General features: G+C 42.0%; 1 protein-coding gene across 1 annotated transcript; it reads right to left on the reverse strand.

The window, feature by feature from the left end:
• Nucleotides 1-2,748: 2,748 nt before the first annotated feature.
• On the reverse strand, nt 2,749-19,039 carry KLB (klotho beta). Its single transcript, XM_009896579.2, has 5 exons — nt 17,880-19,039; nt 8,903-9,410; nt 8,167-8,435; nt 5,252-6,395; nt 2,749-3,300 (listed from the first exon to the last, which is right to left on the reverse strand). The coding sequence occupies exons 1-5, from the start codon at nt 18,615-18,617 to the stop codon at nt 2,939-2,941; spliced, it is 3,021 nt and encodes a 1,006-aa protein (XP_009894881.2). The 5' UTR covers nt 18,618-19,039; the 3' UTR covers nt 2,749-2,938.
• Between the last annotated feature and the right edge of the window lie 5,240 nt (nt 19,040-24,279).

The raw sequence follows: 24,279 nt of genomic DNA on the forward strand, positions 1-24,279 counted from the left end.
AAGGCGGTGTTCCATTCCCTTAATCATCTTTGTGGCTCTGTGCTGGACTCTTTCAAGTGGTTCCCTGCCTTGAACTGAGGGACCCAGAACTGGAATATGTTCCAGATGTGGCCTCACCAGGGCAGAGTAGAGGGGGAGTGGAATCTCTCTCAAGTTACCACATGCCTTCTGATACACCCCAGGATGCCATTGGCCACCTTAGCCATGAGGGCATGTTGCTGGCTCATGGTCATCTTGTCCACTGGGACCCCAAGGTCCCTTTCCCCTGTGCTGCTCTCCAGCAGATCAGTCCCCAACCTGTTCTGGTCCATGGGGTGGTTGTTTCCCAGATACAAGACTCTGCATTTGTCCTTGTATTCCATTAAATTTCTCCCCTCCTTACTCTCCAACCTGTCTAGGCCTCTGGCAGCACAACCTTCAGGGGAGTCGGCCACTCCTCCCAGTTTTGTGTCCTCGGCAAACTTGCTGATGGTGTACTCTGCGTTCATCCAAGTCCCAGTACTGACCCCTGAGGCGCTCCACTAGATGCGGCCTCCAACTAGACTTTGTCCCATTGACCAGAACTGACCTCTTCATTCAGTTTGCATCCACCTCGCTAGCCAATTGTCCAGACCACACTTAGTTCAGCTATGAGGATGCTGTGGGAAAGAGTGACTCCACAGTTGCTGTGGGTGATAACTAGTTGGTGTCTTTGGATGATGGAAGAATGCCTGTGCTTCCCACACCTGTGCTGTTAGAACATTTCAGTCTGAAATAGTACTAGTACTTGCCTTACAAATTAATTAACCTTTTGTGATGTTGACCACTACTTGAAATACAGTGATGAAGTGGTCTCATGCATTTATGAACTGAGACTAGGTTGGATCAAGTGTTGGAAGCTTGAGGTTCAGTCAGTTATCATTCACCTTGTGTTTGATGCTGTCCTGTGTTCAGATGCAATTGCAAAAGTGTAAATACCTCTTAGGACATGCTGGGACACTGATAAAGTGCCTCTGTTTGGGGACCTTAAGACTGAGCTAACTAACTTCTAGCTGGAACACTTTGGAGGTTTCACTGAGTCTTGGAAATGCTGCTGGAAAAGAAGGTTGTGAAGTGGAGAAAGGCAGCAGGAATTTAACTGATGGCTCTTTATGCTCATAGTTCCATTTCTAGAGGTGTCTCTACTGTTCTCCAGGGGTGTGTGCTCCCTGCCTGGGCACTGATGATCTAATGCAGTGACTGAAGAGGCCGGCCAAGGGGAAATTGAAATGATGGTGCAATTTGAGGGAGAAACCTGCTGGGCTCATTTTGGGATGACCAAAACCAAACCAAGAGAAACCTGTGGGTTTGGTGCCTGTAAAGTTTAAAGGTGACAGGTTTATTGATCTGTTAAGAGCATCATGCCCATCTTGGTAGCTTTTGTTTAGTGCAGCAATAAACTCCCACCAATGGCTTGCACTGGCATTTGACCAGAGCTAAAATGACAACAAGACATTTATTTCTACAAATAAGTGCAATTTAGAATTATATTTGTTGCTCTCTTGAGTAAATCAGTAGTTATTTTTATATTCTCTGATAGTCAGCATTTTTATGTCAGCTCCATCTCCTGGTCACAACAACCCCATGAAAGCTTCAGGGGAAGTGGCTGAAGAACTGCCCAGCAGAGAAGGATCTGGGGTGCTGATGGACAGCTGGCTGAACATGAGCCAATGTGTGTCCAGGTGACCAAGCATCTGGTCCGGACTGGGACTAGTGTGGCCAGCAGGACCCGGGAAAGTGATTGTCCCCCTCTACTCAGTGCTGGTGAGTACTGGGGTTCAGTTTTGGGACCCTCACAACAAGAAGGATACTGAAGTGTTGAAGGAGGACCAGAGAAGGGCAACAAAGCTGAAGGGTCTGCAGAACATGCTAATGAGCAGCTGAGGGAACTGGGGTTGTTTAGTCTGGAGTAGTGGAGGCTGAGGGGAGACTTTATTGCTCTCTACCACACTGTGAAAAGGGGCTGGAGTGAGGGGGTTTGATCCCTTCTCCCAGGTGACAAGAAGAGAGGAAATGGCCTCAAGTTGCACCAAGGGAGGTTTAGACTGGATACTAAAAGAAATTTCTTGAATGAAAGACTCCCCAGGGAGCTGGTTGAATCCCATCATTGGAGCTTTTTGAAGAGGCAGAGTTGTGGTGCTGAGGGACATGGTTTAGCACTGGACTTGGTAGAGTTAGGTAATGGTTGGACTCCATGATCTTAAAAGTCTTCTTCAATCAAAATAATTTTATGATTCCATGGTTTTGGACATGAAAACTAATGATTGTATATTATTGTGACTTGTCTCCTGTGGGTCCAGTTACATTTGCTTAAAATGCTGACATCTGATCTCTACTTGCCCAGTATGCAAGAGATACAGGTATGCAGGGTGATAATGGAGTTAATCTAGATCCATTCTAGAGACATCTTCCATAGCTGGCCCAGGACATTTAATTCTTGGTGGTGTACTTAGAGGAGGGTTTGTAGGTCTTAATAACACTTTTATTTGTAAACCTTAATAACCACAGGTCCACACTCAACAACACAACATGACTCTACATCACAAGACACTTTGGCCTAGAGGTTCATAGAAAAGTGCACATCAGTTCTCACAGTATCTCTTTTCAAGTCAAACTGAGAGGTTCTTCCAAGGCACAGGAGAGTCATCAAATGTTTCTTGGTTTGGGTTGTTTTGTTGTTGTTTTGGGGTTTTTTTTAATAGATTATTTTATCTTCTCTATAAAGTAGGTGGATAAAAGTAATTTCACCTGAAATGAATGTTCTCCCTATGCACAGGCTTTCTTCCTATTCCCAACAACAAGCTTGGGGTGTGTGACTGGAGTGACTCACGTAGTGCTTTTCTACAGCTGGCTGCTCTGCGTTGTCCTCTGTAGAATGCAAACTGCTGGGGCTTGCTGAAAATGGGCTTGTGTCCCCTCTTCACAAAGAAACACAGAGGCACTGGATGCTTTTTGCCTTAAAGCGTTTTCTCCTTTTTCTTTTGTGAAAAAGAGTAATGGTTAAAAGCAAGATGAGGGTAGAGAAAAGGCAGCAGGCAAAGAATATGAATGGCTTCTTCTGAGAAATGAACAAGCAGAAGCTGCACTGCTTCTCGTGGTGGGAGGGATTGCAGGCTGAATAGTTGGCAGGGAAGCCGTTGTTTCTTATCAGGCTGTTGTAAAATTTTATTGAGGGCTTTCCTTTGGAATCTGAAGTGAAGAATCCAAATCTGGGCTTAGATTTTTCTTCAGTCAGCTTAAATGCATAGTAGCCTTTAATCTTGACTTGATCAATGTAGTATGCTGAGAAGGAGAAAAACCAAACCCAAATGTTAATCAAGCCTTGTAATCAAACCTGCAGACTTTCTGGCAATGAGGATAGATTTCAAATTATTTATTAATATATTAGTTAAATGCAATTCATATAGTATCACAGAATGGTCAGGGTTGGAAAGGACTTCTGGAGATCATCTAGTCTAACCCTCCCTGCTAGAACAGGAGCACCCAGAGTAAATCACACAAAGGAACACATCCAAGTGGGTTTGGAATCTCTGCAGAGAAGGAGACTCCACAACCTCTCTGGGCAGCCTGTTCCACTGTTCTGCCACCTTCAAAGTGGAAAACAATTCATGGTATCTCCTGTGTTCCAGTTTGTGTGTACTGCCCCTTGTCATGTCACTGGACACCACTGAGAAGAGTCTGTCTTCATCCTCCTGACACCTGTGCATCACTGGTTTTTAAAAAAATAATAATTTGGGAGTTTTCTGGACCTATTTGAAAGCTGGATTTGAACACAGTTAGAGACGGGAATCTCACATCCCGGTGAAAATCCAGGTTCTGCTCTGTACTGACCCCAGCTGGGATGACTCATGGGTAGCAGCTGCTCATCTCTGCCATGAGAGGAGCTTGCCCTGCTGCAACCCCAGCTGCTCAGCCTGGCAGCTCCCATGGCCCTGTGTTATGCTGCTGCACCCAAGTGTTGGATGAAAATGATTGGTTGAAATCATAAACAGCAGTTATGGGAAGTAAGTATCTCTCCAGTTCATGACTAAGCAGAGACCATGGTCAGGGATATGACCCAGATTAAGCAAGAACATTTTAAATTGAGGAGATCTTCCTGGGAGGTCTATGAAGTGTCATGGAATCCAAAAATTAAAAAGAACACTATGATGAAGCATGCTTTAAACAACATTTAACAACTTCCTTTTGTAACTTACTGTTCTTTTATGTGAAATTAGGGTGGGAAGTAACTGCAAAAGAGCACACACTGAAGGGCAATGCTGTGTTTCATCTCGGTGCATAGACTGTAGGCATGCTTGACCATGAGTAAGACCTCTCTCTTTTTTTTTTTTTTCACATAGCTCCTAGAGAGGAGAAACTAGGATGTGTAGACTGTCTTGGGTCATGTGCTTCAGAAAGCATTTTAGATGTCTCATGTCCTGCTCAGGAAATTCACAAGTGCTCACCAATACTATGTGCTGCTATGTGTTGTGTGTTTCATATCGGGTGTATGGGTCAGGTACTGGGGCCTTTCTGGTATCCTGTGCCTCGCTGCTTTCCTTTTAATGTTTGGTTGGAGGAAGAGGGATGGAAAGGGTAAGGTCCCTGCTGCATTTCTCCTACAATGAGCTCTTGCTAAAGATTGTTGCCTTGAATGTTTTTGTTCCCTTCCTCCATTACTCTTTTCAAATTTCCCCTAAAGTGAAGAACTAGATTGTTATAGGTGCCCAGGAGAAAGAAAGTAGAGGAACAGGAACTAGAGTGACTCCCTTCAACATCAGCTCCTTAAAAATCTTGTGACCTGCCCTGTTCTTCTCTGTGTCACTCCAGCTTGTGTTTTCCTGTCCAATGACTCTAGTTAAGCAAACAAGTAAGAAGACTTCCACTTTTCTTTGTAGAGTAGAAATCAGAGATGTTTCTCAGAACCTGTTGGTCTGAAATGCCATCTCCCAACTTCTGAACAACTACTTTGCTTTATATGCATGCCCAGATGGCTTTTCACATGTTTAATCTGGAAACAGCTGTGGCTGCATCTTACATGAGGGGCTTGATGCCATTGCTTTGTGTTGTATCTGCCCTGAGTGTGGCTGCAGAACCAGGCCACTCGGGGGGGCTGAATACTGATGGCTGGTTCCTGCCTCTCAACCAGAGCTGCTTTTTCTCCCTAGGGCAAGCCCTAGGTGCCTTTTTGAGGAATGCCTGTGTCTAAACTACGCAAATGGCTCCAGGGTACTTGGATCTATCATATACTTGCCTTTTAAAACCTCTTGTAGGTACTTCTCCAAGTAATAGTTCCGCAGTTCATCGTTGTCTAAGGACTGGTCATCTATTCCGTTGGCTGTGATGTAAATGTCAATGTCCCCATAGGTTTCTTTAATCCATCCAAGAACTTTGCGCACACCCCAGGGCACCACAGCCAGCCGAGAGGGGGAGCTCAGGCAGGTGATGTCCTGCAGGAACTGAATGTCACGATCAAATTCATACTGGCTCCCGTTCTGAGGCTCGTGAATCACAAATCTGGTGGTGAAATGATTCAGCGCATAGAAGTCGGCTGCGCCTTTGACAAGCTGTCTCTCCTTGCTCGTGAAAGATGGCAGCAAAGAGCGCGAAAGGCCTTTCCTGCTTTTGTAGCTGATGTATTCCCTCATGGCAGCTGGGTAGTCCCCAGTCTTAAATATGGGGTCAGCAAACCAGCCTATTTCAAACTGAAGAAACCTGTTGGCAGCTTTTGAATGAGATTCAAGGTAGGGGTTGGCTGGTTCAGCCCAGTCGGAATGCAGGGACAGGGACACTTTGCCACGCTGGAAGGACCGGTAGTGCTCATCATATGTTCTCCAGGCCATGGCGTGTGCTAGTAGCAAGTTGTGTGCTGCCCGGTATGTGTCGTTGCTGCTCTTGTTGTAGGCATCGCTCAGCCGGTTCGGCTCGTTTATTGTAATCCAGAGTTTAACCAGATCACCAAGTTCCCGGAAACACAAAGCTGCATAGCCTTCAAAAGCCTGGGCAGTTGTCTGGTTCAACCAGCCTCCTGACTGCAGCAGAGGACCTGGCAGGCCCAGATGGGCGTGAGTTGGATAATACAAGGTGACCATGGATTGAATGTTGAGTTTCAGTGCTTCACTAATCACGCATCTGTAGTACCTCAGGACTTGCCGGTTGACTGCTGACTGATCTCCGTTGGGTAAAACTAGTGACCAGTCAAGTGCAAACCTGTAATGTGTGACTTTCATTTTCCCCAGCAGGTCAAGCTGCTTTTTAATACTGACGAAATCTGTGCACTGTGCTGGTCGGGTTTTGAGCTTCACCCCTTTAACTTTGTGCAGCAACCCATCTCCAGTGATGTTCCAAAGGTACAGGCTGGAATCACAGAACTGTGGTGAGGAAGCCATGGATTCTGCCTGTGAGAATAAAAACAGGGTGTTACAAGTGGGGTTTAGTTAAATGAAGGCCTGTTCGAGGTCTGCATTTCTGCCTGTGTTTGGCTGTAGGAGTAGTGCTGGATGTCAAAAGGTCCCTATTAGATATTCTGAGAGGAAGAGGGCTTTGTGCCAGTGGTTGTCTTCCCCATTCTGTTCTTCACCTACAGAAAACATTACAATTGCACTCTATTCAGCTATACTCTGGGTTTTTTTTTCCCTGCCACCAGCCTGCACCCATACGTTTTTTCACACAGATGCACCTCCCTGATTTAATTCACACTCTGGATATGCAAAGAGCAGTTCTCAGGCAGCTGGCAGGAGAGCTGGATGGTAGGAACAAACACTGAGGGGCCAGTATGAGGCAGGCGTGGATTACTTTGGCTTGCTGCTGAGGTAAACCTTGTGAAGGTGTAGCAGAGTGTTCTCTGACTGGCAGTGTTACGTAAACAGGACACGGCTTCTTATTAGTTGTATCTTTGCTATTTTCTACTAGTTAACAAGGTTAGCATAAGACATATCCTGCATAACACAGGATTTTTTTTCCCATTCCTTTTTTTTTTAAAAAACACTTTTCATAGGATTCATTATACAATGTGAAAATTTAGGAAAGTGAAATACTGGAACAAGTTGCCCAGAGAGGTGGTGAAGGTTCCATCCCTGGAGACATTCAAGGACAAATTTGATGGGGTCCTGAGCAGCCTGATCTTGTTAAAGATGTCTCTGCTCGTTGCCGGGATGTTGGACAAGATGACCTTCAAGGGTCCCTTCCAACCTGATGCATTCTGTGATTCTATGAATATGGTGAAGTTTAAAATAATTAGAGTGAATCTGCATTTTCTTTTTAAAGAAAATAGACTTTGCTGTATATTTCCTCAGAATGATTAAAAAAGTATATAGAAGCTTTGCTTATTTTTTTTTCCCCACTATGGTTGTTAGGGAATAGGTTAAGTTAGGGAGTTTTGTTGTGATTTGCTGAAGCTGATGTTGTGCAATCATGACAAAGTATCCCAGCACTGCCCATAAATATGGTTAGTTTATCAGTCACATTTAAAGTAGAAATAGATACTGTAGGAATCAGTTTGGAAAAAAAGATGTTAGGATCTCTTTTCAGATGTGAAGTCAGCTGGTGAAAGCCGTATGTGGTGATGTTGGTTATCTTCAACAGTGGTATAAACCTTTATAAAGAACAGTTTTATTGCTCATTTGTGCAAGTGGTGCTTAGAGCCAGACTCAACCCAGGAGTCTGTTCCTGCTTTGTTTGATAGCTTTACAAAAGACCTCAAGCCTGCAGGCAGCTCTGAAGCCACCAGCATAAAACACCTGTCCCTGCACTGTGCCACCCTCTAGGTCACACTGTCGTATGGTCACACCATACAACACTGGGTTAGGAAACTCCCCTGGTTGAAAAATAACTCAGGAACAATCAGTTAAGGTCAACTTCTTGCTCTGAAATTTCCTGATCTGATGTGCCAGGTGAGATGCAGCTGGAGGGAAAGTGAGGGAGGGCTAGCCATGGAAGGGCTCCTGCAGTGGGGTCTGCTGCTGCAGGAGCAAACCAGCCCTCTGTGACTGGCTCTCTTGAAAACCTGTAAAGCAGATAAAACTGAATCCATGCACTTACAACTGGGTTTAGCTTCTGTTTGCAGCCTGTACTGAGATTCCTGAACACAAGGTACTGCAGAGTCACTGAATTAAAGTAAAGCTGCCAATTGCTCTGCCTCCAGCAATCTTCCCGATAGTTTGCACCTACCTTAAGAACAGACTCAGTGATACCCCAGGAGAAGTCACAGGAGAACTGAGCTTGCAAGCTTGGGGTAGACTCCCTTGGGAAGAAGCCATTTTCTCGTATGATTTGTTTGTAGTAAAGTGCAGATGACTTGGGAATCCTTTCCTTTTTTTCACTTTTGAGGTCTACATAAAATAATCCACGCCTGATGTTGTCAGCATGTTGCCATTCAAAGCCATCCAGGAGTGACCAGGCAGTGTAACCAAACACATCTACGTTGTCATATTTTATAGCTGTGTAAGACACAGAAACGTCCATCAGTCTCACATTAAGCACTCTTAACATGCATAAGATTTATTCACTTTGAAACTCTTTGAGTTTTCTCACCACTCACAAGGTTATTGGCTCATTGTAACTCACTGCAAAGCCATGACAGACATTCAATACATTTTAGTCTTTATTCATTAATATATGTGTATGTATTCATTTCTGACTCAGTTTTGCACTTAGTTTTAAAATCAAACACAGGTGTTGGACTTTAGCTTTCTGACACAGGGACTATGGTTTTTTTCAGTGCTTGTACAATGCCTAGCACCAGTAGATCTTGATCCACGACTTGTACTCACGCAGTATATATAATTAATAATTAACTCTGTTGTCATTATCTCTTTCCAAAACCATAATTAAATCATTACAGAGCTAAATATCAAATGATCTTTAAAAGCTCTCAGAATATCCAGCAACTAAGTTATGTACAAACCTTGTAAAACCTTATTAATGAAGTTTTTCATCATGTAGATGGCTGTGGTGTCATCTGTTTTCACATGGCTGTCTGTGAACCAGCCATTCTCTGCAATCAGGATGCGAGGACTGTTGTATTCCAGTTTAATCCAGTTCAGTACTTCCCTCAAATTGAGTGACAAATTTTGTCCCAGTTTCGGTAGAGTGCTTGGAGGTTTGAAGTTATTAGGACCAAAGGAGAAGGCAAAGAAGTCAGCTGTTCCCTTGATGTAGTTTTTCTCATCCTCTGTAAAGCGTGGCAAAAACGAGAATTCGTTTTTCAGTTCTTCTGGATAATCTCCATCCCCATGGATGGGTTTAGCAAACCATCCAAGGACTCTCTCCATTGACTGCTGACACTTAGAGATGTCCAAAGCATCATCTGATTTGTTGGGTTCAATCCAGTGGGATCCCAATACTATGGACATCATCCCCTTCTGGTGTGGCTCAAAGTGTTTTTTGTAGCTATGCCAAACTCTTGCATGAGCCTGGTGAGAAAAAAATAGCATTAAATAGTAACTTGAATCAATCTCTGTGTGCATCAGCAGCTAGACTGGCAGGTAGCTGCATCTGATTCTTTGCAGACTTCTGTTCCTGTGACACATTAGGGCTGTGACTTTTGGCCTTTTAACACAGGTCTGAATTTCACAAGAGCTCCCAACAAGGATATGAGGAGCTCTTATTATGGACACACTGGGACTCAAAAGCTGTTACTGATAGGATTTGACTCTGTGATACAGATAAGCCCACCTAGGTCTTGCTTTGTCAAGCACTGACTCATGGGACAGTTAAAATTTTAAGCCATCTTTAGAATTGTTCCATAAATGGTGTATTTAAAATGTCAGTGTTGGCCCTGTGCTATGGGGATTACCTGGATTTACTCTGATCAAACCATATCCACCCCCCATCCCTCTTCTTGGGATACATTTCCATCTGTCTCAGTCTGGCCTCATCATATGAGTAAATGTTCAACTTTTGGTGTTTGCATAGTCCCTAAATGTAAAAACTTGGAGAAAGGACCCAGCTGCAAAGCTTGAATCAGGGCCCCATCCCTGGAGGTGTTTAAGACCAGGCTGGATGAGGCTCTGGCCAGCCTGATGTAGTGTGAGGTGACCCTGCCCATGGCAGGGGCGTTGGAACTAGATGATTCTTGTGGTCCCTTCCAACCCTGACTGATTCTATGATTCTATGAAATGTTGGTTTCACAATTCTGTGTGAAAATTTTGATCCAGAAATTTAATTCATTTCTTCTTTGAAGCTGCTGTAATAGTATCTTTTTCTGACAGCCCATAAACAGCACAGAATGAAGCATATTCATTTTAAGCAGAGAGCAACCACTTTGGTTTTAACAGGAAATTTGGCAGTAGTATCTCATAAGATCTGTTGGGTATGGCTTGTTTTAGTACCATAACCTGCCAAATATTAACTGCCCTAGGACAGAGAGAAGTTTTACTATCCATAGAATCATTTTGTTTGGAAAAAAATCCTTTAAGATCATTGAGTCCAACCATTCTCTAACTCTACCAAGTGTGGTGCTAAAGCATGTCCCTTAGCACCACATCTCTGAATCAAGTTAGTCACAATCAATGCCTATCACATCTAAATTTATTTTTTGTGATTATCATCATGTTTAAGAAAGGTTAATGTTGTCACCTTCTTTAAGTAACAGAATACAGAAGTCAAAATAACCCTCCCAAAAATAAAGAATACATGGGAGACTGAGGAACCACTAGCATCATCAGTCACACAGAGGGTCACTCTGGACTGCAATGTGAATCACAACAGAGATTCAGTCACTAAGGTCTGCCCTAAGCTCATCAGGTCCACCCATCAACCCAATACCACTATGCCCACTAAACCATGTCCCAAAGTACCACATCTACACATTTTTTTTTAACACCTCCTGGGGTGGTGACTCCACCACTTCCCTGAGCAGCCCATTCCAATGCCTGACACACATGAAGGGAGCTGACCTCTGCCAGCTGAGGAGTTGTCGAATAACTCAGGGTTTACCTTATCCCTGAAGTGTTGCTTTATACTCTTAAGCTGGAGAGAAAACAAGTGTTTGCACCCAGAAAAAAACCACTGAGCAGCATTGTGAAATGTTTTGAGTGTCCAGTTAGTCTGACATCGTTCCCAAGCCAAACAGCATGGCTTACCTTGGACAATAACTTCAGTTTATCTAGAAACACACAGCCTTGATAGTTTAAAAAAACAAAGGACCCGATGTCAGGTAGATGTTTGGTTAAGGCCAGGGGGTACCAAAGAATTACAGTTTGTGAAATTTTGTGTATCAGTTGTTTATGGTTTCTAAGGTCATGCTTGTAACGTTTGCTCAAGGTCTGTCTCTGAAAATGCTGATAAAGTAACATTAACCTTTGAAATGCAGCTTCTGTAGCTGAAGGGGGAAGTCAGCAAAATTACATTCGGGAGGCAAACTGCAAGATGCAGTTATAAATATTATAAAATGAATTTCTTACCACTCTCATCATCTCATCACTTTCCTGAAGGTCTAGCCTGGGGTGGCTGCTGGGGCCATGCTTGCTCTTGTTCTCTGCCTCTAGTGATTTCTCGCCTGATTAATATATTTCTTTTTTGACAAACACAGGCTATTAACACCACCATTTATTGCAAGGTAGATGCTTGTGTTGGCTCAAGGCAGCACAGTGCCAAGCAGCAAGACATCAGTACCAGCTAAAGCTTAGCAATCACACATTTCTAGGTGAAGTGGAGAAAGATGGCTTTGTCAAACCCCAACTGATTAGAATGCAATATTGACAAGTAAAAATCAGTGAGGGACAACTCATTATATTCATACACACCTTCAAGGGATTGGTGAGATTCAGATTGGATGTTAGGAAGAAGTTCTTCACCATGAGGGTGGTGAAACACTGGAACAGGTTGCCCAGGGAGGTGGTAAAAGCCTCATCCCGGAGGTTTTTAAGGCCAGGCTGGATGGAACTCTGAGCAAGCTGATCTAGTGTGAGGTGTCCCTGCCCATGGCAGGGGATTTGGAACTAGATGATCCTTGAGGTCCCTTACAGCCCTAAAAATTCTATCATTAGAAGAAAGTCAAGTTGCTACTAAAAATATTAAGAAAACACTGAGAAAATGCAGTAAGAGGTATTCTCCAGGAGCAGACCTCAGGTACAAATATGTACATTTAATATGAGTCAGGGTACACAAATTCATGTGTCACTGATGTCTCACTGAAGGTTACCTCTACTGACAAAAAAAAAAAAAAGCAAGCCATTTGCCTATCCTGAGGGTTTTTACACAATAACGCTTGCCTACAATTCTGGTTTGAGTTGTTAATCATCTGTAAAGCACCTTAATATTCTCAGATGGAAGGCATTTGGTAAGTGCAAACGACTTTTGATGGAACCAACTGATTAGTATAATTCATTTTGTAAGACCAGGTATGAAACAAATGTCAGTTTAACAGCTGTATCATACATCTGTGTGGCTATCTGGAGTAAATCTTGACTGATTTGTTTTGTTTTGCTTTCAGTTAGAGTTTAATCCCTAATCTTTCACTTTCCTTGTTAGATCAAGGACAAATGTCAAGGCTAAGTACACAGCGAAAGCAGGATCAATAATGTGTATTTATTCTAGATATGTACGACACAATAATTTCAGCATATTCTCCTGGGTTTAATAGAGAAGTTTTTTTCCATAGATTTGAAAGTCACAGAGTGCTAAGTCAGTTAGTATAAAATCTGTAAAAAGAATAGATAAGTCAATTTAATAAAATCGAGGCAATGTTGTTCTCCTCTCTGCTTGAAATATTCTCGTACTCTGTCAGTCTCTGTCCCTCTAAGTTATCATGTACATAGACAACAAGTTTACTGCTGAAAGACCAATACTCTCAAATTCTTAAGGTATGTTAAGGTTAACCATTTTTCCTTCAATATCTCAGTAATGAGCACATAATGTCAGGGATACATGGAGTTATTTTAGTGTGCTGGAGAGCAAGGGCATTTAGGAAAATGAGTACTTAAAATTATAAAAATAATAATTTCTGGGTTTGTGTTTATCTGTTTGTTTTTTAAACCACAAAGAGCTAGAATACAGAGTTTGATGATGATTGATCACTTCAGAAGAAGGGCAGATGTGTGTGGCTTATTTGGAGAGTGTACTTCAGTTCAAGCCCTTTTGGTCTCTGATAAAGATGCCATGTAGTCAGTAAGAGCTAAAGTCCTTACTTTGCCAGTTGACTCTGGAGATTAATCCTTGTGAAGGAAAAAAGGGCTCTTGAAATGTAGGCAACTAAATTTCTTCCTTTGAGGGACTGAGGCTTTGCTGTCATCTTTGTTGTATGCTAACCACTTTGCATTTGGATTGGTTTTCTGATGATTGCCAAGAAGTGTAAGAAAGCTAACCTGAAAATAACAAATCATATAAAAATGTGTGAATCAGTGTGAATTTTACATCACCACTGATGGCTACTATGGTTTGAAAAACCTCCCAGCAGAGACACTGACAAGCATAGACAATTCTGCTATCTACCCTAGAGCTGTACTTGATGGATTTGTCCTCCTCCTGTAAGAACATGGGCACTAGTGCAGCTTCATCTGGAAAGGAGGCCCCTTTGAAGGAAGGGAAGAAAGTGTCTGGTTGGTTGTAAATATAGGAAATATCCCCTATTAATTCAATAGAAATTTGGGTTTAAAAAGACTGAACTATGGGACTTCTCTGGGGCATACTCTTGTAAATATCCCAAAGGCAATGCTGTCCACAGATTGATCCTGGCACAGTGAGAGCTACCAAATAGCTGAGAGTGACACAGCTGGGCACAGAGGTGAACCTGACGTGATGAAGCCACTGTGTCTGAAAGGGAATTTATTGTCATTTCCCAGTATGTGATACAGAATAAGAGAATGGACTAGCTTGGAAGGGACCTCTTGAAGTTATCTAGTTCCAACCCCACTGCAGTAATCAGGGACATCCCCAACTAGATCAGGTTTCTAAGAATCCCTTCAAGCCTGACCTGTAATGTCAGGAATGGGGCCTCCACCACCTTCCTGGGCAACCTGTGACAGTGTTCCACCACCCTCATAGTAAAGAACTTCTTCCTCATGTGCAAATATGAAGGTGTGTCCATGAAGAAAGTTTTTAGGGAGATCCTATTCTGACAACCTTTTCCTGGGCTTTTCTGCCAGATGGAGAGGAGTGTGAATTATCTTTAACATAGGCAAAAAAGGGCCCTTTCCTGCCAGTAAGTAGCAAAGATAGTGCTGCCTGGAGGGCAGAGGACAGAAAGAAGACAGCTTGGCCTGCAGTTTGTGATCTTGACAAACCTAAATTTAAGTGTAAAAGTACATAACTAGATCCTAGGTTACTAGATAATAGTAACAATGCTTCAGTTACATTATCTCGGTCAGCCCCAGCCTCTGTGATCAATTTATGTACTCTTAAGGAATCAAAGCCATCTAATTTTTCTGTGTGCTGTTTTTTCCTTCTCTGCCTCAGAATGACAGCTGCCTCAGGAGCAAGCTCCTATTTTCTGGATCTTCCTTGACATCTCATTCAAGTATTTAATGACAAGTGACATGTTATCATTAATTGTTTTACAGTGTTGCTTTTGTGAAGTACAGCAATGAAGAAAAGGAGATATGCTTTTGATGGCCATTCTCCATCTGGTATAGGACTACACATGCTCCTCATGTATGTATCTAGCTCATTTAAAAGGATGCAAGACACAGACGGCAAACACAGGTAGTAGATGATACAGCATCTGCTATGCTAGCCAGTACCATAAGGGTCTGAGGCTTGATGAAGATAGGACAATTCTACTTTTGTTCAAAAGCCTTAATAAGAGTAGAGAAGAGAAAACTGAGAGGGGGGTCTTATCATTGCTGATCAATACTTAAAGGGTGGCGTCAGGAGGATGGGGCCAGTACTTTTTCAGTGCTGCCCAGCAACAGGACAGGAGGTAATGGGAATAAACCTGAACACAGGAAGTTCCATCTAAACATGAGGAGGAACTTCTTTATCGTGAGGGTGGTGGAGCACTGGAAGAGGCTGCCCAGAGAGGTGGTGGAATCTCCATCGTTGGAATCATTCAAAACTTGCCTTGATACTGTCCTATGCAATCTGCTCTAGGTCAAATTGCTCCAGAGGTCCCTTCCAACCTCTACCATTCTGTGATTAGCTACCTAATTGCCTACCTGAATTCATTCACGGAAGAGATACTTCTGAAATGTGTGGACTTTTCCCTTAAGCCAGCCAATTACTTCAGTTTTAACCACCACAATGTTGGATTTCTTTAGTCTTCTAAAACTGATAGTTTAAACCTAAGAGAAATGTCTTCAGTCCTCTTTTAGAGACACAAAAATCTCTGGCAATTTTCCAACTGTTCTTACAATAAAATAATCCAAAGTCCAAAATAGCAGAGGTTTATAGTTTGTTATGTTGTTGTTGTGATTCTGCAGAGATTAGCTTCAATTCATGACTGACACAGCACAGAAAATATCCCCTTTAGATACTTCATGACTGGCATAGCAAAGAAAAGGTCTCCTTTAGATTAGTGGTGATTAATTCTCACAACACTGCAGTAGTGCACTGGTAAATGAAATGAAAAGTAGTACTCATGAGACAGCCTCGTTTACGTATCACAAAATGGCTTGAGAATGATGACTCAACAATTTGCTATGTAACTGAGTGGTGACCAGATTGGTTTCTTTTGAGCATTACAGACCTGTTTTTCTTGCTCAGCATATTCCATGGGTGTACCTGGTAATATACAGAGGGTGGCATGAAGAATGTTGTCTTTCAACAGCCTGTCCAAAAATGAAGCCTTGACATGGACAACAATGTGGCTCTTCCTACAGCCACTGACATAAATGGGAATCTTGTTAACACCTGGCTCCTCAAGAGCTTCCATTCCACCTCTACCTGTAAGCATCAAACTCCAGTTCCTCAAATACATTACTACAAATCTGAGATTCCTAATAAATGTAAAACCCTCAGAAATTACAGTATCACAGTATCACAGTATGTTGGAGGTTGGAAGGGACCTCAAGATATCATTGGGTGCAACCCCCCTGCCAAAGCAGGATCACTTAGGGTAGTCCGCACAGGAATGCATCCAGGTGGGTTTTGAAAGTCTCCAGAGAAGGAGATAAATTCTAGTGTGTCACAGGAGAGAACTACTAAAACACTAGGTAGTTCATGGGGCTGGAAGAAAGATACAAGAAAACAGTTTCTGCCCCAAAATAAAAAAAGAATAGTTAATGGGTTGTATGTTGCTGAAAGGCTCATTCACTCCTTCCTTTAAGTGATTTATTTTATATTCAGGTTCACAGACTGTAAAGCTAGAATGAACTGTTGGATCAAGTCTGTAATTTAAATACCATTGACCAAGGAGCTTAGGTGTTTGGCTTCATGGAACTTTTCAGCAGAGGCATTGCTCCCAATGTGCTGTGTGCTGCTGACACAGATCTCAACAGAGCTAGAAAACACAGACGCTGCATGGTTGGTAACCTGGATTTGATTATGCCACTCAGAAATGCAGGCAAGCAGTGCTGCAAACTTACATTGTATCTTTTCCATGAAGTATATCAAATATGTTTTAGATAGTAGTTGAAAATCAGAAGAATGACTGAGCATCAGTTCTCTTTGAGATGCTTCACAAATCTCTACCGTTAAATCATTCTTCTGCTAAGTCTGATGTCAGTGATTCAGGGTGCTCAATGACTTTTCTATGAGTACAACTTCTATTTACTGCAGTAGGTGTTCACTGAAAAAGGACGTTCTGCAGGTTCAATCCCAGAAGCAAATAAAAGAAACAGACATGATCAGTCACAGACTATTTTTAACTGGTCTCACAATTAATTTTTCTCCACATGTGTACTTCTTTTTGTAGGACAAATATGTTCAGATGTATGTGTTAATTATATTTATAATGTATGGGAGGTAGTAAAAAAATTCTCTTTGTGACAGCTAGGAATAGTTTGAGCAGAGGGAATTATAGTGGCTGCTCTAGCAGAGATGGGAGAGTACTTTGGGCACTGCAGAGTTAAAAAATGCTGTACTGATATTGTTGATTCTTGTGTTAAACTGCTGTTACTGGAAATTGTTTTCAGTTATAGCAAAAGAAAACAAGAATATAAGCTCCTAAACATAGGAACTAATCACTCTGTACAATGAAACTGATCATCAGTGAAAGGAGATGCTGTAAACTCTGCATGCTGTTGGGAATATCATGAGCAACATGTCCACTTTTTCCTTAAAAAATATGACTCACTTCAGTCTTCTCTTTTTGTCCTTCCCCAGAAAAGAACACCATGAACTTAGGACCCGGTACTGCAGCTGTTGATCATGGGATCAAGCCTTTGGGATGTGTAATTCAGTAGAAGACAGCTGGTAAGTAAGAGTGACGTAAAAACTACATGCTGAAAGCATCATGGAAAGACTGTAATTCTGTTACTCTCAAATGCTGAAGAGGATCTTTGTTTTCTTCCAAAGCCAAGAACTGATGACCTTGTGAGTTCAGTAATAAACATTTTGCAACATGATCTTACCAAGCTAGAGCTAATCATGTTTATCTATACATAGTCTCCTGCTAGAACTGATCTAACATGCAAATGCAAATAAATTTCATGTGAACTAACAGAATAGTCCCTTCAGTGTAGCTGAATGAATGGTCATGTCAGTGTGTTTTAACTAAGTGGAAAGAATAAAGAAGGAAAATCATGCTCTTCAATAGCCAGATTTTGTAGGCAAACCCTAATTTAAATAAAATATTAATCAAACACTTTAAAACAAGCAATTATTGAGTCAGCTGTTGTGACAACAACAATAAAACCATCATGAGGGTTAAAAAAAAGACAACCATAGCTAAGGGTGTTTCCACATTCCTTGATCTGTTTTAGCACACTGATTACATGATTGATCCCTCCCATCATTTCCCATGGCAGTGCAAGATCAATTTGTAAAATCTGACTGTACTGTACCTTGATCAAATTGTGTCCTACAGAGTAGACAGTTGCTCTTTCCCCTCTCTCTCCAGGAGCATGAATACCTGTGCCATACCCGTGCCAAGCAACTACATATGGATTGTGGATTGTAATCCAGTACTTAACACGATCCCCAAAGGTCTGGAAGCAAAAGGTGGCATACTCATTGAAGATATCAATCAGTGATTCGTTTTGCCATCCCCCATATTTGTCCTGCAGCATCAAGGGTAGGTCCCAGTGGTACAAAGTAACCATGGGGTCAATGTTTCTGTAGAGCAGAGAGTCAATAAGGGTGTTATAATACTGGAGTCCTTTTTCATTGGGAGCTGCTACCACTCCATTGGGAAAAAGCCTTGACCATGAAATTGAAAACTGGTAAAAAGTAACTCCCAAAAAATCCAGAGCAGACAAATCTTTGTCCAACAAAGTGTAACTGTCACTGGAGGCGTCTGTGCCATGAACATCCCTGAACTCTGAGTGGATGAAGCGGTCCCAGATGGAGGAGCCTCTCCCGTCTTTCCTCCAGCTGCCTTCCACCTGGAAAGCCCCTGTCCCTATACCCCAGAGAAAGTCTTTGGGGAAAGTGTCATACAGAAACATCTGTGTTTCACTCACAGGGCTGAAGTGGGAGTCCTTTTTCCACACAGATCTTCCCTCTCCAGCAAGCCCAGTAGCTGTCCTTATGAAGAGTAATGTCCAAAAAGCAACGATTCTCTTCCATCTCTGGCCACACATTGTGCTGGTTTACAGCACCGGGGTTAAATGTCAGATTTCTTGCGCTGATGCTGAGAAAAATCCATTTATCCGCTGCAGTCCCTGCTCTGGAGACCGTCTTCTTCATTTGCCACCAACTGCTGGAGTGTGTTATCAAAGCCTGACTAAAAGCTTGTGATCGTAAAAGCCCTGTCAATGATTAGCCTGAACTGTGAGATCTAGAACGAGCCAGAGAACGGCGTCATTTTTAGGGAGGTGGCCTTTGTGTGACCACTGAGATACCTAGCTGGCTTCTTACTGCAGGGAAGGAGGTTGCCTGAGCAATATAAGTGCTAGTAACTCATTGATGATGATATAAAGGTCTGTCATTTGGGTGGGTGAATTGAGGTGACAAGAAGGTTCTAAGAGGCTATCATGGCCTTTATTCCTTGTGCAGCTTCAGTTTGAAACATGGCAGAAATATAATTCAGACTACAGAGTCTCCAATTAAGTGATTTGTAGGGCGTCAGACAGTGATAGGACTAGGGGAAATGGAGCAAAAATTGGTAGATTCAGATTGGATGCTAGAAAGAAATTCTTCACCATGAGGGTGGTGAGATCACTGGAACAGGTTGCCCAGGGAGGTGGTAGAAGCCTCATCCCTGGAGGTTTTTAAGGCCAGGCTGGATGTGGCTCTGAGCAACCTGATCTAGTGCAAGGTGTCTCTGCCCATGGCAGGGGGTTTGGAACTGGATGATCCTTGAGGTCCCTTACAACCCTAACAATTCTATGATTTATCCTGTCTCTCCAATCAGTTGCCTGAAAGGGCAGGGTATCATTCCTCAGTCTTGCCTTGCTCAAGCATCCTACTTCTGCTGAAAAATTCACCCTGGACTCACGGGAAATGTTTCTGTGGACAAGAGACAGACACACATCCCACTAAGTATAAAAATGCAAAGCAAGGCAGGACTTCTTCCAAACACATGGAACTGATTTTCTACCCTATATAAAAGACTCCAGTACAGCTCTAGCAGGGCCCTGTTCCAGTCCTTGAGCAATTTATCTGGATTTCTTCAAATAAATACAATTAGCAAAGATATTTAGCCCTGAAAGATGCTATTTCCATATTGACTGATTTAACAATCTTGGTGTACACAGCTTGGGCATCAGTGCAGTGGGTATCTTACAGAGCGGTTACGCTATAGAACTTCAGCTTTTAACATATTTCTAATTACAGCAAAACTACCTGTGTAGAGATACAGGCTACTTGCTCAGCGCAGTAAGAGTAAGACTTGTCACTTTCGCTTGGCTTGAGTTACAGTAATCTAAAGGTGTATCCACACAAAGACTGAAGAGAGATACCCACACAGCTGCTGAAGGGATGTGCAGAACAGTCCAGAAGGACTGCTGGGCTGCTGCTTTACTGCTCCTGCTACCTCTTGAGAACATGCTTGCAGCACTGTATAATGCCATGGAGACATACCTTTACCTTTTGTTTAATAGCAATGCTGGATAATCAACACAGGATGGAAGACATTTTATATATTTCTTTTTAAGATAAACCACAAAACCTCAAAGCACGTTTGTAAGCAGCATCTTTACAAGAAACAGTGTCACTATAGGTGAAGAAGAAAGCTCCCACTGACATCCTCTGCACTGTAGATCTCAGCTGGTGGGGTAGCTGTGCATCTGGCGTGAATCTCTCACACATAACAAGCGCAGCACTCCTTCAGCTCCCTGAAGTAACTGATCTATGCTTTTCAGCCAAGATCCTGTCAAGGACAACTTGGGAAAGAGAAGAGTAAATAGGGACTTGGAGGATGGCAGAGCACTGACTGCAACAGGCTGCCCAGAAAGGTTGTGGAGTCTCCATCTCTAGAGGCGTTCCAAACCTGCCTGGATGTGTTCCTGTGTGGTTTACTCTGGGTGATCTTGCTTGAGAAGTAGGGTCGGACTAGGTGACCTTCACTGGTCCTTTCCAACTCCTATCATGCTGTGATTCTGTGACTGCACAAATTGGTGTATAGTATATACAAACAGGTTTCCTTTTTATTCTACGGATTAGCATTTTAAAATGCTAATTTGGATAGCTATTGTACAAATATAATCCTTCTATTCTCAAATTTTTAAACTTTGATTGTACTCACTGAAAGAAAACTTCATTATGGATGCCACTATACTTCTAAAGTGGCTTAGTAACCATGATTAGCAGATGCTTGAGCTGAAAACATCCAGTACAGCTCTGTAATACTGTGGCAGTGTACTGGCAAGGTAAAGACAACAGGCGTCACCCCACAGACTACAGCAGAGTTAGTGCCACTGGCATCTTAGTGCAGACAACATGATGCATCTGCATGAGATGTGAACAGTGCAGCAGACACTTGTGCTCCCAAGTGCTTGATCTGGACAAAGTGATGAACTGCATCTCTTTCCTTGTTATTGATATGACTGGGAGCGTGCCACAATCAAGGCTTGAAAACGTATCAGTGTTTCAAGTCTCAGAATTGGGTTTCTTGCTGCTTTCTCATATTTAACTGCTAGAATGTTTTGTTAGAATGTTGATTGGTAAAGTTAAAAAGAAAACAATTTAAGTGATAAAAGCCATACAGTGACTTGAATTTGGAAGGAGGTTTGGATTATCTGAGCAAAGATTTGTGGAAAGGAAACACTGTGACTGTTAACTTTGAAAACAATTAGAATAGAGGAATGAGATGTGATCAGGGGCTGTGGAGAAGTGAGGGGTGCAAAGGGAGGGGAAGAGGAAGGAATTAATTATTCCACTAACTGCAGTGGCAGAGTCATTACAGACTCCAACCCTGATGCTGTACATGGACACCAGTATGGAGCTGCACAGTGGGATTTCCTGCCTTTGGCTGTGTACTTAATGAATCTGATTTCAGAGTAAACCGAGGCTGGGAGAGGTTGAGGTCTCCAGAGTACCTGCCATTACTGTCAGAGGAGCTGGGAAGTCTAATGATTATTCAGCTCAATTCTTAGCTATCAACTTTCATCTGCTAGCTTTGCCTCTGCAAATGAAAGTGATTAGAATTATGAAAACAACTTTTCACTCGACCATTGAGTATGAGTTCTCCTTGATTTAGGAGCTGGGCTTGAAAACCTTGGGTTTGACTTGCAGAAACACCCAAGGCATCAGCTGAAAGGAGTAGAGTTCTGAATGCATGCAATGTCGGGATGAGTATCTGAGTTAAGATACATTCATTCTGCCTAGGTATGCAAATGGAGAGGAGGAAAGCCTTAAAGACAAAGTTCACTTAGAAGAAGTGTAATGTTTACATTAACGTCAGCTGCTCAGCTCTGCTAGTGCTCAAAGAAGGACGACTTACGTAACTGCCTCAAGAGAGTGATGCAGGTCAAACACTTCTCTTCACCTTACACCTTTACCTTATGCAGCAAAACCTGTTTGAGATGGGATCAAGTCTTTTCTAAAGAAAACAGTTTTCAGAGTTTTGAGGGATACTATGGGAAGCCTAATGTAAATAGAAACCAGACCACTGATCTGCAAAGAATTTTGGGAATTTTTGGTCTGCAACAAAATGCTAATTCCCATTCCTACGACGTGAGAGAAATTGGGTTTTCTTTACTGGAGACTCTAGTATGCAAAATATTCTCTACAGGATTCCTCCAAATCACAGCCTTATCATGTAGTAAATTAGTATTTTAATGTCTATTAATGCTATTTAAAAAAAACAAAACAGAATTCAACCTGAAATTTCAGGAAACATATTTTTTGTTGTGTTTTCCTCATCCTCTCAAGTATTACCATCTTGTATTTCTTTAGGGAAATTCCTAACCTCAGAGGTCCTTTGGACACATATGAAACTCCAAACATAGAATCATAAACTCTCTGTTCCCTTATGAAGATTTATTAAATGATTAAGTGTGGTGTCCCCTAAAGAACATGAGAAACGGTGTCTTATGAATTCAAAGTTATCTGTCTGCCTTACAGGTCAATTAAGTTTGAACCAATTCAAAAGTCAAATTTTGTGGAGCAGTAAATAAAGCGTTGCTTCAAAGGTTGCAATAAAAGTTTATTTCAATTCCAAAATTATAGCAATACTTCAAAAATATTTAATAATTGAAAGTTAAACCAGGAAACATTACTTAAAAAAGCAAACAATTAGTTATTTACCAATATAAGAAAATGTATTTTTCTTATAAACAATCTCCTCTCTCAGTAAGCAGGACAAAGCCGCTACTAATACTAACATCAACAGGACTGGTTTGGTTCAACAAGGACAAGCCCCTCAAGCTCAAGAGTTAATGTCTCACTTTTTAAGTATCTTTTGAAAAAAATATCCACAGGAAAAGCCAAACAGCCTGTGATTTTCAGAAAGCTAGAAAAGAAGGCTGAGTTTTTAAATTATTTGCCTTGGTTTTCAGCTGTATTTTCAGTTGGGCAATATGCCTTTAAAACATGACTGATGACATCAGGATTTACTCCAAAGGCTATTACTTTCATTTTAACAAAGTGCATCATAATACAATGAGTTTCCAGTTCTGTTTCCTGTTTCAGAGCAAGGTTTTTCCCACTTACAGTGGTTTCATAACCATGCACATAGGAAGAGAGGTATCCTCTGTCTCCTCATCATACCCAGGAGTGAATTATAGTCATTCCAGTTATTCAGTCTGCTCTCTTCATAAAGGGTTAAACTCCTGCCTTCCAAGAAACATGAATATGTCACAAGCCCATGGGCAGATACTCCTCTGCTGGATGTTATTCTAGGTAGCTTTATCAACTACAAATAGAGATAACCACCTGCAATAATTCTTTTAACATTATTTAAACAGTTTGTCTGGCTTTTTCAAATGTCAGCCATTTTAACTACCCTTTAGTTCTGGTATCAGGAATACATAGACCTTTAAAAATTACATAATGAGAATTAACTACATAAATACAAACATATGGCTGGAGATGTTTTTCTCAAGTGATAGCAGTTTTGTTTGCTTAGCCATTATAGTTGAGTGGGTATGGAATAACTTGCAAAACAGGCTGAAAACCAGAGTCTGTCCTGTGGGTATGCTCTGTCATCTGTTTCTGACAGAGAAATCCAAATTCATAAGGTGTGCTAATGCTGAAATTTAAGAAATTTATGAAGCCAGCCACCTGACCATGTGTGTTCATGGAAGAACAGTAGCAATTTCTGTACACTGAATTACAGAATGGTTTGGGTTGGAAGGGATCTCCAAAGGCCATCTAGTCCAACCCTCTGCAGTAAACAGGGACGTCCTCAAGTAGATCAGGTTGCCCAGAGCCCTGTTGAGCCTCACCTTGAGTATCTCCAGGGATGGGGCCTCAACTACCTCCCTGGGCAACCTGTTCCAGTGTTCCACAACCCTCATGATAAAGAACTTCCTCCTAACATCCAACCTAAATCTGCTCTTCTCTAATTTCAAACCATTGTCCCTCATCCTATCACTCCAGGCCTTTGTAAACAGTCCTTCTTCAGCCTTCTTGTAGCTTCAGGTACTGGAAGCTTCAGGTACTAGAAGGCTGCTGTTAGGTCTCCCCCGAGTCCTCTCCAGGCTGAACAGCCCCAGCTCCTTAGGCCTGTTCTCATGAGAGAGGTGTTCCAGCCCTCTGACCAAACAGAGCCTTACTTAAAATCCAATTAATTTTAATTCAAATTTAAAGAACTAAACAGGAATGGTAATAGGTATCATTAGAAGAAGAAATAAAATGAAG

The sequence above is a fragment of the Dryobates pubescens genome, chromosome 1 (genome assembly GCF_014839835.1).
Source record: "Dryobates pubescens isolate bDryPub1 chromosome 1, bDryPub1.pri, whole genome shotgun sequence".
Lineage (NCBI taxonomy): Eukaryota > Metazoa > Chordata > Aves > Piciformes > Picidae > Dryobates > Dryobates pubescens.

Coding starts and splice junctions, on each gene's coding strand:
- KLB (XM_009896579.2), bottom strand. CDS start 18,617: ATGTGTGGCCAGAGATGGAAGAGAATCGTTGCTTTTTGGACATTACTC. Junction 6,396..8,166: donor TCACTGAGTCTGTTCTTAAG/GTAGGTGCAAAC, acceptor TTATTCTCACAG/GCAGAATCCATGGCTTCCTC. Junction 3,301..5,251: donor CCTACAAGAGGTTTTAAAAG/GCAAGTATATGA, acceptor TCTCCTTCTCAG/CATACTACATTGATCAAGTC.